Here is a 14,738-nt window from a genome sequence, read left to right as displayed (position 1 = left end):
TAATTTCTAGGCGTGTTAAACTAATTTATCTTAACAGAGCTTCCAGTTCAGCCTGTTGGGGAGGCTGGTAGGCGGAGTTTGAGATTCTTGCCAAGGGGGCAAAAGAAAAATAGAATTAAATATATAGACCGTCTCGAGATTGGCTCCAACCATAATGTGCGCAACATATACAATAATGCAAAAATGATTAGCAAGACTACAACGCTTTTTGCTGCAGTACCATACATGAACTGCTGGGTGCAGTGTCGCTGCACCATTTACATTGTGAAGAAGAATTGTGCAACAGAAGAAAATGATGGTCACATGACTTGAGTGCCAAAAAATAACTTGATTCATTAATATTTTGTACAGTCAATGTATTTTATGGCAATTGAAATACTGGTATATTATGTACATTACATTGAGAATTGTTTTTTTTTTTATTATTAATTTGGGAAAAACGGTGATGAAAACCATTGACCACTGGGGGCAATGCCCCCCCCTGCACTGCTGCTCTCTGCCTCCTCTTTTTCTTTCTCCATGAATTTGAACAGGAAATGTGTAAATTTAATGATTTTAACTATAAAAATGTTTAAATCATACAGGAAATGAATGTATAGAGCAGTCAAGTGAAAAGATGAACTTTCTCTTATAATTGTTAGTATTATGACTGGTGAGGTCAGCGTTGGACTGGGACCAAAATTCAGCCCTGGCTGAATCTATCCAGACCAGTCCATTATCAGTGACTACATGTAGAAGCATTTATTAAGTCAGTGATTCTCAACATGTGGCTCTTTATGTCTTAATTTTAATTATTATTCCCCCAGAAAACCTTAAAAGGGGGAAACTTTTTAACTCCTTTTTGCATTTATTTTCTTTGGCCATTTTGCAACTTTTTTCGCCCTTCTTTTCCAGACTTTAGCCTCCTTTTGCCAAAAAAAAAGTGAATTTTTGCAAGTTCTTTTTTGACACTTTCATCCAATTTTTGTTCTTTCTTAAAAAAAAAGGCCACTTGCCAAATAAATACCACTCATTTCCTTTTTGTCAAACATTTTTTCACTATTGTTTGCCACATTTTGCTCATTTAAGCTACCCTTTGCCATTACATACCTCCCAGTTCATCTTTGTTTGTCCGTTTTTGACCACTCTTAACTGCTTTTGGTCCATTTTAGTCACTTTTCACTCTTTTCTTGCCACGTTTTTGCCACTTTTGGATCATATTTGGCCACCAGTTACCATGTCTGCCTTTACTCGCTTGTCAAAAAATGAAATGTAGCAGACTGGACCGGCTCACTTCTGCCTCCCCTGACTGCATGTCACTGTGTAAATCTCGATATTACCTTCTCAGAATTCACAAATTCAATAAAACTCCACAAAACTTTCAGAAAATGTTTCTCTGCATACTTCATATTTAATCACAATTCAATGCAAGAATGCAATTCCTTTCTCACAAATAAACCAACAGAAATCACACAAATTACATTGTTAACAATATGCAGAGGTGAAAGTAATGGATTACAAGTACTCACGTTACTGTAACTTTTATGTGTACTACTTGTATTTCTAAATCAGTAATTTTACTTGTAGTTAAGCACGTTTTAAAAGTAGTAAAGTAATTCATTACATTTCTGTACCTAATCAATACTGAGTAAATATTTTTATTTATTTATTTCTTTAAATGATCAACAAACTTTGTCAAACTACAAAAAACAAAATAACCAGAAAACAATCAAATGCATCACATCATAGCCGACCAATCAGATTAAACGTAATGTACGGCACCAAAACAGCATTGAATGGTTATTTTCTCAGTTTTACAGTTAATTAATGTAACTATACTTAGAGCCTGAGAATTTATTTATTTTGAATTTAATTTATTGGTGTTTTATTTAAAAAAAATTGTACATTTTGACAAACCTTTTATTTTGTGGAAAATAGATCTGGTCTCTTCCTTTTTAAGTTTATACATGAGATGTTTACTGTATGTAAGGGAACCGAACCGTGGCAAGATTTATTACCAGCAATAAACGTGGGGGATGAAAGTAACTAGTAACGAGTAACTTTATGTTACAGTATGACTTACTTATACTTGTACTTCAGTACATATTCAATCAAGTAACAGTACTTCTACTTTAGTAGGATATATCAGTACTCTTTACATCTCTGACAATATGGCACATTAATGTTGAAATTGCTTGAATTGCATAATTTTCCCTAAAATTGCCTGGCCCCAGCAGCTATAATTTTATTCAACGGTTGATTTTGTCTATTTTGCAATAACACTGCATGTTCTATTTAAAATGTTAATGTCACAGAGTATCATTGTGCTTATTCTGTGAGGTACGGTCACTGGTTTAGATGAGAAAAGAGGGCAGCAGTTAAAAAGTAAAGCGGAACCTTCTGTTCAGTCAATAATTAACAGCTAAGGTGACTCCTTATCTACAAAAATAAATGATTCCACTGAGCGTGGTGAAGACATTGTTTACAGAGGACAGATAGAACCCAACCCTGTGGTCAGACCGTGGTGTCAGGGAGCTGCTCTGAGGACTTTCCTCTGTGGCATCTAACAGCGTTTGTTGAGAGTCAGACAACATGTCGCTCCGTGTTCCTCCACCACAGTCACTGAGGGAAGCCCTGAAGGTTCCTGATCGATACATGTTTGGACCAGGACCATCAAACGTTCCACCACGCATCCTGGAGGCCGGAGCCAGGCCTGTGATTGGTCACATGCATCCAGAGATCTTTGAGGTACCAACGAGACAAAGAAACTTAAGATCTTTGTTTGGTTTCTTTGGTTTTGGAAATGATTTACCCACTGACATAAAATGACTGAGGACATGTTACGTATTTTGTTGTGTAGCCGATGTACAATGTAGCAGAAATTAAAAGAGCATAAACTATTAGACTGCATTAAATATGGATCAAGAACTAAATGTAACATGGAACTAAAGTGCAAAAAATAACAATTTACGTCAGCATGTACTTCACATGAAGCGGATTAAACAAACTGACAATAGCTGACTTAAAAAATGAATTTCCTTTATGGTTACATTAAGCTTTGTGTCACAGATTGTAAACAATATTTTATTATTTCCTCTATTTTTGACGACTGCACTTTTACATTTGTTTTTCATGGAGGTGATTCATTTAATTTAGTTTTTGATTCATAATGAAATATGATGTAACTCGTTCCCTGTTAGTTCCATAAATTCGTAAATGTGTTATTTGTCAGGATTATTTTTGGGGGAAATGGGTGCAGGTGAGACATTCAAAGTGGGAAACAACCATAAAGTGTTTGAGAACCACTGATTTAAGAAAAACAAACAGCTCAGCGTGTTTGGACTGTTGTCTCTGTCCAAACACTGACTAGGATTCTAACCCCCAACCTAAGATAACTAACAACGTGTTTTATTTCTACATTCCAGATAATGAGTGACATCAAAAGTGGAATCCAATATTTGTTCCAGACTCAGAACAAAATGACTTTTGCCGTCAGCGGCACAGGTCACTCAGCTATGGAGTGTGCCATCTTCAACACAGTGGAGCCTGGAGACAGTGTCCTCACTGCTGTTAATGGGATCTGGGGCGAGAGAGCGGCAGAGATGGCAGAAAGGATCGGTGAGAACAATTCAACACTTTAGAACAACTCTTCTACCACTAACGACGTGATCTGAATGGGTGGAGGACAAGTGATAATCTGATCTCCTTGGTTTGTGTTCAGAGAACAACTTCTGGTGCAGTTCCATGAGCTAGTTACTGGTTACTGTAACTAGTTACTGTAACTAGTTCCATGAGCTAACCAGTTACTGTAACTAGTTACTGTAACTAGTTACTGTAACCAGTTCCATGAGCTAACTAGTTACTGTAACCAGTTACTGTAACTAGTCACTGTAACCAGTTACTGTAGTAGAGACTTCTCTGAAGAATCACATCCAGCACTGTAGAGTTCTCACAAGCGTTTGTTCTTTACCAACATTCAACAATAGAACAGCAACAGTTTGTCCTGCTTTTCATGGTTTTAAAGTCCTGGTTCTAAGGCCCTGGTTTGGGCCATCATCGTTTCTCCCACCACCCCGTGTGCTCTACATCATCACCGATACTTCCTGTGTTTGATCTGTTTCGTTAGCAGTTGTGTTCACGGCGCTCCTTATCACTCTAGACTTTGTTAAGACTACGTTCACACTGCAATCTTTAATGCTCAATTCTGATGTTTTTGCTCAAACCCTTGCCACCCCTACTGCCACCCCTACTGCCCCCCCCCCTGCTGCCCCCCTACTGCCATCCCTGCTGCCCCCCTACTGCCATCCCTGCTGCCCCCCTACTGCCACCCCTACTGCCCCCCCCTGCTGCCCCCCTACTGCCATCCCTGCTGCCCCCCTACTGCCCCCCCTACTGCCATCCCTGCTGCCACCCCTACTGCCCCCCCTGCTGCCCCCCCTACTGCCACCCCTACTGCCCCCCCTGCTGCCCCCCTACTGCCATCCCTGCTGCCCCCTACTGCCCCCCCTACTGCCACCCCTGCTGCCATCCCTGCTGCCCCCCTACTGCCCCCCCTACTGCCCCCCCTACTGCCCCCCCTGCTGCACCCCCTACTGCCATCCCTGCTGCCCCCCTACTGCCCCCCCTACTGCCCCCCCTACTGCCCCCCCTGCTGCACCCCCTACTGCCATCCCTGCTGCCCCCCCTACTGCCATCCCTACTGCCCCCCCCTACTGCCATCCCTACTGCCCCCCCTAAATTATTTATTTTTGTATGGAGTTTTCCTGAGCTCCATCTTGTCGGTGTCTGATGATGTCGTGCCCTTCACCATGAAGAAGATGAACGTATGTATTATTTCTTTGTGGCGTTGGAACCTCTCCAGCCTCGTATATTGAGCAGTTGTACATTTCTACGAGAAAAGGATCCATTCAGCGCTCGTCAAATAACATTACCTTTGAACCTTAGCTTTGAAATTACATTTTTTATCTCAGCACGGCGGAAGTAGAAAAAAGCTAAGTGGACGTACCATAAATTCATTTTCCGGTATTGCGCATGCTCATAACCGATCTCAGACCGTGACACCTGTCATGCCCCGCTGCCGCTTCCTGACTGCGGAGCCCACGTTCTAAAACACCAACGAAGAAGACGCAGAAGTATCGCGAGAGCGGCACGGAAATGCGTTGTTTACATTGGCGCACGAGAGGAACGAGATAAAAACATAGCTGCCAACTCTGACGCATTTGCGGTGAGCACACATTTGTATCACTTCCCTCTCTGACGTTCCACTGCCTTCAGACGTCGGTGAGTGTTTGTGCTCAGGTTTTGCTCGTTTGAGTGTGTTTTGTGCAGCTTGTGTGTTCACTTGTGGGACTTTTTTTGTGAGTTAGTTGAGTTCAGGATTGTGTAGGTTTGAGTGTGTGTGCAGCAACGTGCACTGGCGTGTGTGTCCAGTGTGTGCTGAGTGTGCACATGTGTGAGGAGGCTGAGGACAGCTTCATATGTTCTCTTTCAGAATTGTTCAATTTACTAAAGTTCTGAAACAAATTAAGTGCTTGTGAAACTTTTCTAAAAATAATAAAGATTTTTTTTTTTTAGATTTCCTATTGTTTCTATAGTTTCCTAACTTTTTATGGTAAATTATTAATCATATGTACACTCATAAAATGAATATTCACTAGTAAAAGTAAGGAAAGAACTCATTTAAAGTGTGCATTAATAATGTAAATTAGTGAATTTATTTGCTTACATATTTGGTGAGTACTGTCTAGGATTCCTAAATATTTTCAAGGTCCTCCTGCATGGTGTTTACGTACCCCTAAGGATCCATGTAGGCCTACACTGTTCTAGATTGGACCAAATAGCTTTTCAAATTTTCATCTCCAAGCCAGAAACGTCCCATAATTTCTTTTCAGAAATCTGCTCACCTTCACATGTGTTGTTAAAGCATGTAAAGGCATTGGACACTTTGTAAAAGTCTAAAATGCTACTAGATCAGTACTTCATGTGGATTACTGCAGGAGATCACAATGACAATAGCGTTCACCAATACAGTTGATCAGCAACATTTTTATATGTCGTCCTAAATGATAAAAATGTAGTTGATCTCGCTGAATCTCACTCCAAGGTGTTATTAAAAGTTGGCAGCTCTGGGTAAAAATGATGAACTTTATATCAGGAAATGAAATCACACGCTATAGTAGTGATGCTGATTTTAAGACGATAAGAATTGGAGTGAAGAAGGGCTTTAGCTGGTCCGTGTTCGTGAATGGGTTGATTTATACAAACTCCACACAACAAACAGCGTCTGATCATGTTAAAGTAACAGGACTTTATTATAGAGATATTTAATTAATATTAAATAAGAGAGAAATTCTATCAAAACCATATATAGGTACCGTGTACCCTTCGTTCTTTGGTAATTCTGTTTTAAAATCAAGTCAGAATAAATATACCAATATTTTAGCTTTGCACAAATTCATCATATGTCCCTTAAAATAAGTTTTTATACTTACGGTAGTTATATAACAGTGTGGCATCATTAACATGTCAATGTTAAAATAATAACAGTAATAATAACATGCCAGTCACACTTTTCCCCCCATCTGCTTACAGTTCGTTACAGTGAAAACAACTGTTTTAAAGCCATATTTTTGTAAAATTAAAAACATATTGCGCTTTCACTTCTGTGCATCTATAAATCAATGTCTATCAAAGAAAACATGGTGATTTAAAGTTAATTTGGACAAACATTAACAATATTTTGGTGAAGCAATATTTAGTATCAGGCTTAAACATAACAAGGACATGTGACTAGTTGTGGTCAGTGTGTGTTAAGAAGAGCCACAGTGCTGTATACACGAGGCTGTCATTCATTTGAAATTGATTGAAAATGTTAATCAATAATTCCTCTGAAATGGATTCAGTGCGGTAGATAAATTCTGAATTTCTTCAGTGACAGTTATCGTGATGCATCGTGGATTAATTTTCCCGCAATATCTTGATTATCGCAATAATATCATTATCGCGGGCAAAAATTTTGCGATATATCACATTGCCCCCCCGTTGAATTTTTTCTAGATCCGCCCCTGTTTGTCCGTTCACATTACTATTTAAAATGTGACCTGTATCAGATTCCAGTGTGAACCGTTTGCGGCTCCAAACTGATCCACATGCGCATTTTCGCGTTTGTCTCAAAGTTTTTGTGCAGTGGAGCCGGAGAATGAATGAGCAGGTGGAGAAGGACGACGATGAAGAAAAAGAGAGCAAAATATTCAGTTTGGGCTTTTTGTGGTGCCGATTTGATTTTATGGTGTGAATCTTCAAGCTTTGACCCGAACCCGACATTCAGAAATTTATATCCGAACCTGACCCAAAACCGACAATTAAAACATCATTTTTTCCTCATTGAAGAAGATCTGATCTGTATCTGATTCAGGACCACATATGAAAGTGCTCTAAATCTGATATGGGCCAGATTTAAGTGTTCACATTGCTTTTAACAAATCAGATCTGGTCACTTGACCCCGAAAAAATCAGATTGAAGAAACTTTCACCTGCAGTGTGAACATAGCCTAATAGACTGACAGATACGCCACAATTCTCCTGTTTGATCCACTTTAGACTTTGTTTGTGTTCACACTGACCAAACGAGGAGGACTATCCGAACAAAAAGATCCTGGAGCGTTTCAACCGCTCTAGGATCTGTTGGTGTGAACGCAGCTTTAGACTACACCTTATCTTCACATCAGCATGAAAATCTGATGGAAAGTCTCTTATAAAGCTCTTATTTAGCTTTATAAACGACTGTGTTGGTTCTACAGGTGGCAGAGTGAACGCCATAGTGGCGCCACCTGGTGGAATCTTTACAAATGAAGACATTGAGAAGGTATTCTAGTTCCATCCTGGAGCTGCAGGATTCCATCTGTGCTTCATTGAGTGTCTCTCTATCATCTCACCATCTCACAGGCTTTATCCAAACACAGGCCAGCGTTGTTCTTCCTCGCACATGGAGAGTCGTCTACAGGAGTCCTGCATCCTTTAGATGGCATCGGACAGCTGTGTCATAAGTGAGACTCTGTGCATGCGTATCAGTCCCATGTGGAGCTGCTGACTCATGCACATTCTGCTTCCTGTTCCTGCAGGTATAACTGTCTCTTCCTGGTGGACTCTGTGGCATCAATGGGAGGTTCTCCTCTCCACATGGACCAGCAAGGTTTGCTCCTCAATCTGTTTTGTTTCCCATCAGATGAGGATGTACAAAGGTTTAATGTCTGGCTGTTTGTTTTTGCAGAAATAGATATTCTGTATACAGGATCTCAGAAGGTTTTGAACGCCCCTCCTGGAACTGCACCTATCTCCTTCAGTGAGCGAGCGTGGTGAGAACAACAGCATCCTGTGTACTTTACATCAGTGGTTCTCAACATTTTCAGGCTGCGGACCACAAAATAAAGGTCCCAGAGAGCGGGGACCCCCACTGTAGCTGAAGGTGGTTGAACACAGACATGAACATTGAAGAACAGTCATGTGGAGACAGGACCATCTATAAGGGGGAATAAAGGGGAGAGATTTTTGGGGTCCATCCATAAAGTCAGTAAAATGATGGTCCATTGTTCTATGAATCTGTGATAACCACATTTATTTATTCATCTGAATAATATCCACTGTTATAAATCTTAAAGATGGAAATCCTTGTTTTAATCACAAATAAAATGGGTTCAAAGTTACCAAAAATAGTGGAAAAGGTTGAAAATTAGTGTAGGGAAAGACGGACAGAAAAAGTAGTAACAAGGGTTCAAACTGGGATGTCCCAATCAGGGTTTTTTTTGCCCCCAAGTCCGAGTTCTTTGATTTTGAGAATTGGCCTGATCCGATACTTCTATAATACATTAAAATGATAAAGAAGAGCAAAAAACAGATCCAGAATGTCCTTTTTTTATTTTCTTCACCTTATTTTAACCCTGAACAGAGCATTTCTGTAACGTAACTTAATCAATCAAGCAATAAATTCAAAGAAAATTCACATTAGACTTTAGTGCAAGATGAAATAATATTAAATATAAATGTCTAAAAGTGTGTGAGGTCTGCAGATACAGGTTGATTTAGAACACACCTGCACGTCCTGTTGTAGCTGCTTGATACAGAAATACTGCAGTAGATTGAATTAGGATGGTCTGAACATGGTCTCAAACATCTGTGCACAGTGCTCACACACACACTAGCATCAGGCTAGTTAGCAGAGAGGCTAACGATACGTTTGGTCTCTTCCAAACAGAACAAATGTTGTAGTGATTGACCTGCTGTTGTTGAACTACTTTATTCACAAACGTCTGAGAACTTGTGTCTGACTCTCCACCTCCGCTCTGCATCAAACTTGTTCTGCTGACCAAACAACAGACAGGCTCCTCCTCTTTTTGACACAAGTTCTTCTGTGTCATCATGTTTGGCGTTAATATCCATTAACATCGTAACCATGGTAACCAGAGCGCTGCTGTTTACCTTCACAGTGCAACATTGAAAAGACTCCGGTCTGACGCGGCGCAGTGTAGCGTTCCGAACGTTGTGTAATCAATATACTGGTACGGTGGTATATTAAAAATGTATATCATAACAAATATATATACCGGTATTTGGTATGAACCGGTATACTGCCCGCCCCTATAATGATAGTAAATATACATATATACCCGAGTCCTGATCGGGAGATAACGTCCATTTCTGATCGAGTCTGAAATCACGTAATCAGGCCGATTTCCGATCACGTGGTCAAATCGGGACATCCTTAGTTCAAAGTGTCAATATTGAGGAGGGTTGGGGTAATGTAATTTAAAAAGTAGGAACAATTAATTTAAACTGGTAAATAATGGGCATGACAATTTGTTAATGTGGTTAAATGGGCAAAAATAAGCATGAAATATGGTGAAAAGAGGTTAATAGTGACGATAATGGGTCAACATCTGCAACATTTGGTGGAAAAGTGGTGAAAATAAGAGTTGAAAATGTCTTAAAAGTGAAAAAAATGTGCAGAAAACACATTTAAATTTGATGGAGAAGTGACAGAAATAGAAGTAATTAAAACAAAAATAAGACATGTTTGGTGTAGTTGCAGAAACATTTTAAAAATAATTGTTAGTTTCTTGAAGGCATCTGGGACCCCTTCCCAGTGTTTCGCGACCTCAAATGGGGTCCTGACCCCAAGGTTGAGAAGCATTGCTTTACATGAACGTAAACAAACACATTCAAATCATGACCATTGACACCCACATGTTTCCACAGCCGTAAAATCTCCAGCAGAAAAACGAAACCATTGTCGTTCTTCTTGGATTTCAATTGGCTCACAAACTACTGGGGATGTGACGACAAACCGACACGAGTGTGAGACTGATGTCAAATCAATCAATCAATCAATCATCTGATCAGGTTTAACATGAAGCTAACTTTGTGCTTCTGATGTCTATGTAGCTATCATCACACGGGGCCCGTCACTGCATTTTACTCTCTGAGGGAGAGCTTGGCTGTTCTTTGTGAGGAGGTGAGTAATGCAACAGGAAAACACACTAACTGTATGAGTACACACAGGAAAACACACTAACTGTATGAGTACGCACAGGAAAACACACTAACTGTATGAGTACGCACAGGAAAACACACTAACTGTGTGAGTACACACAGGAAAACACACTAACTGTATGAGTACGCACAGGAAAACACACTAACTGTATGAGTACGCACAGGAAAAGGCCCAAATCAAACTTATTTTAGTTCAGAGGCCAAATATAGAGCAGTTTTAGGCAGAAAAATTTGTAATTTTATCATTATTGTGCTCTAGTTTACACTTCCACGTATAAATAAATGCTAAATATGTATAACACTGATAAAAGCAAAGCAATAAGTGACAGATTTCAGTCACTGCATTATCTTCACTTTCACTTTATTCAGTTTTGTGACCCATTTTTATGTAATTTGGGGAAATTGTGTGGTGTAATTTAATGAAAATTGCAGGATTTGGGAAAAATTTTGTTTTATTTTTTTAACAATTTAAAATGAAAAATAACTGTTATGTGATATAAGCATAGGGAAAATGTGTGCCCTGCTAATATTGTGGAGTTTCATTGAATTTGTGTATTAATTTTGAGATATCTACAACTGAATTAGTTGGTAATTTACAACAGGATTCATGGTTTTTCTGACTTTTTCGCTTTCTGCTGCGGGCCGAATTGGATGCTCTAAATGGCCTGATTTGGTCCCCGGGCCTTGAGTTTGACACGTGTGTTGTAGAGCATCATTAAGAAAGGAAACGATAAAAACCGAAATGTTGAGTCATCAGGTAATGATGAAGTGCAATAATTCCACTCTGCGTGGAATAATAACTTTTACAATAAAAGCATTGCTTTCTTATTTTTTCCAAAACCAATGTCCAGAACTATTGTAATTTTGGGAACCTCTGGGCTAAACACACACACACACACACACACACACACACACACGCACACACACACACACGCACGCACGCACACACACACACACACACACACACACACACACACACACACACACACACACACACACACACGCACACATGCACGCACGCACACACACACACACACACACACACACACACACACACACACACACACACACACACACACACACACACACACGTGGGGCACCAATTGTAAAGTTGTGTATGCTAAAATAAACAGCAACTTTTTGCAACATTTAGCAACAAACCTCATCTAAAAAAAACTTACGTTAATTCTTTTCTCCAGATTTACAGCACTATTTGTGAAATTTGTGATATTTTCTTTTCTTGTAAAAATATGTCAATATTAAATATAAATCTAAATGTCAATCTAAAATGATTAATCTAAATCTAAATATTAAATGTTAAATGATTGAACATTTAGATTAACATTTAGATTTAGATTTAACTTAAATCTAAATCTAAATCTAAATATAAATGTTAAATGTTAAATCTAAATGTTAAATGTTTAATCCTAAATCCAATTTTCATGGGTGAATCTAAATATGTAGCTATTATGCGAATTCACCAGAAGTGCCTAAATAAAAGCTTATTGATACGCACGAGTCAGTCATTACGTTTAGTAAAATACGTCAACTGTATAAAATGTTTCATATAAATTAAGAAAATATTAAGATGTAATAAAGAATAAATCTGACCAGTTCAGCCACATTTGAGCACTGAATTCTAATTCATGTGTTCCATATTCTAGCATAGAAATGTATCATGGGATGTTGCAAACGTGTGAAATAAGAGGATGGGATCATTGTATTGTGTCTGATTTGTTGTCTTTGTGTTTTTAGGGTCTTGAGGCTTCGTGGGAAAGACATCGGACAGTGGCTGAATATTTTCATGCTGGTCTGGAGAACATTGGCCTCAAACTGTTCGTCAAGGACAAAGTAGGATTTTAGAAAACAATCTAAACGTCACTTTAGGAAGAATGAAGTCATTGTGAACCAGAAATAATGTTGTTTACAGCAAGTGAGACTTCCCACGGTTACTACGATTATTGCTCCTCATGGATACGACTGGAAGGAGATCACCAGCTACATCATGAGAACTCATAACCTGGAGATCTCTGGAGGACTTGGACCATCAGCAGGTTTGGTAAGAAGCTGAAACAACGTTCTTCATCTCTTGTAGTTCCTTACCTGACCTATTGCTCAGAAAGCTGGGCTAATACATGTAAAACATATGTAAATATATGTTTCAAAAGAGAACACTAAGAATAGTACATAAAGTGGAATTCCAGGAATGTACTAACAGACTGTTTAAAAAAATCTAGAACGATATAACTTATGGATCTCATAAGGTTAAAAGTGTTAGAGATTTTATTCTGATTAAGAAATAAAAGCTTTCCTTTGGGTATTATTTCACTTTTTAAAGAAAGAGAAGCAAAATATAATTTAAGAGGGGTTTATATTTTTTAAAAAAGTGAATTTCGAACAAATGTTAAAAGAATATGCATTTCTGTTTACGGTGTTAAAGTTTGGAATAATCTCGAGGAACACTTTAAATTCATGAGTTCACTGTCTACGTTCAAAAAATATTTAAAAAACTAAATATTTTGCTCCTATTGAAATAATAAGTTGATATGTTGATGAATAGCGCTGTTATTGAGTTGTTTCTATTGTGTTTTTTTATATAATCTTATCTACATCTAAATGCTAAATGTAAATGTCACAGGTGAAAATAAATATTTAGCTAATATGCAACTTCACCGGAAGTGCCAAAATAAAAGCTCATTGACACGAATGAGTCAGTCATCACTTTTAGTGTAATGCAAGAGTCAACTACATAAAATGTTTCATATAAATTAAGAAAAATGTAAATCTAAATGTTAAATCTAAATCTAGATGTTACATCTAAATCTAGATGTTACATCTAAATCTAGATGTTAAATCTAAATATTAAATCTAAATCTAGATGTTACATCTAAATCTAAATGTTAAATGTAAATCTTAAATGTTGATTCTAAATGTCACGAGTAAAACTAAATATTTAGCTAATACACAACTTCACCGGAAGTGCCAAAATAAAAGCTCATTGACACGAATGAGTCATTTTTAATATAATGCTGTTTGATTGGCTCTGATAAGCAGTTACTGCTTCATCCCATTTTATTTTATGTTTGTTAAAATTAATGTTTCTTCTTTGTATTAAATTGTATATGTTTAAAGACAGCTAAGAACAAATGACTGTCTGTCTGTCTGTCTTTCTGTCTGTCTGTCTGTCTATCTATCTATCTATCTGTCTGTCTGTCTGTCTGTCTGTCTGTCTGTGTATCTATCTATCTATCTATCTATCTATCTATCTATCTGTCTGTCTGTCTGTCTGTCTGTCTGTCTGTCTGTCTGTCTGTCTGTCTGTGTATCTATCTATCTATCTATCTATCTATCTATCTATCTATCTATCTATCTGTCTGTCTGTCTGTCTGTGTGTTTGTGTATCTATCTATCTATCTATCTATCTATCTATCTGTCTGTCTGTCTGTCTGTCTGTCTGTCTGTCTGTCTGTCTGTCTGTCTGTCTGTCTGTCTGTCTGTCTGTCTGTCTATCTTGTGTTGTAGGTGCTGCGTGTTGGGCTGATGGGATGTAACAGCAGTAGAACCAACGTTGACATGGTGCTGTCAGCTCTGACTGATGCTCTACAACACTGTCACAGGAGCAAAGTGTGACGTCTCATGTTCAACACCTCATTATTTCATATGTGAAATAAATTCATTATTTTCATATTTCATCACGAGGCTCAAAATCAAAATGCTGACAGTATGGAATAATGTTAGTAATGGAGATGTCATATTATGTCTATATACTATCACTAGCCTTTAACACTTTTAAACCTAGACCTTCTAAAGGATTGCCACATTAGAAATGACACTGTGTCACATGACCATCATAGCAGCACATCAGATTAAAAGTGTAAAAACATCAAAGTGAGTATCAATCTTTCTGTGAAGGTCTTTGTTCTTTCATTCTACATGGGGTGTTCTACATCTAGATCATCAGAGATGGGCAACCTTTTTCAGATAAATGTGGGGGGAACAAAAATGTGATTGTTTGCTCCGAGGACCATATTTACAGTAGTTTAGTTTAGTTTATTTGAGCTGTTTACATTCATTTACTTACAGTAATCACATCATTACACAGTAATGGAAGCTCAAAAGGAGAAGAAGCTACTGTACGCCTACCCCTATATTCATATTCTCAGTACTCGTACATTTCACATTTGTATTACCATTGGGAACTCAACCAACAACAA

At 38.3% G+C, this 14,738-nt stretch overlaps 1 protein-coding gene across 1 annotated transcript; it reads left to right on the top strand.

Moving 5' to 3' along the window:
• The first annotated feature begins 2,454 nt into the window (after positions 1–2,454).
• agxta (alanine--glyoxylate and serine--pyruvate aminotransferase a) lies at positions 2,455–14,412 on the top strand. Its single transcript, XM_028444572.1, has 11 exons — positions 2,455–2,727; positions 3,405–3,597; positions 7,779–7,843; positions 7,924–8,024; positions 8,100–8,170; positions 8,249–8,333; positions 10,231–10,329; positions 10,417–10,486; positions 12,280–12,375; positions 12,455–12,583; positions 14,047–14,412. Exons 1-11 carry the CDS (start codon positions 2,572–2,574, stop codon positions 14,152–14,154), a joined length of 1,173 nt encoding a protein of 390 aa, XP_028300373.1. The 5' UTR covers positions 2,455–2,571; the 3' UTR covers positions 14,155–14,412.
• The last annotated feature ends 326 nt before the right edge of the window (positions 14,413–14,738 follow it).

This window comes from Gouania willdenowi, chromosome 4 (assembly GCF_900634775.1).
Source record: "Gouania willdenowi chromosome 4, fGouWil2.1, whole genome shotgun sequence".
In the NCBI taxonomy this organism is placed as follows: Eukaryota; Metazoa; Chordata; class Actinopteri; order Blenniiformes; family Gobiesocidae; genus Gouania; species Gouania willdenowi.
This window is presented reverse-complemented; position numbering and strand designations above follow the sequence as displayed.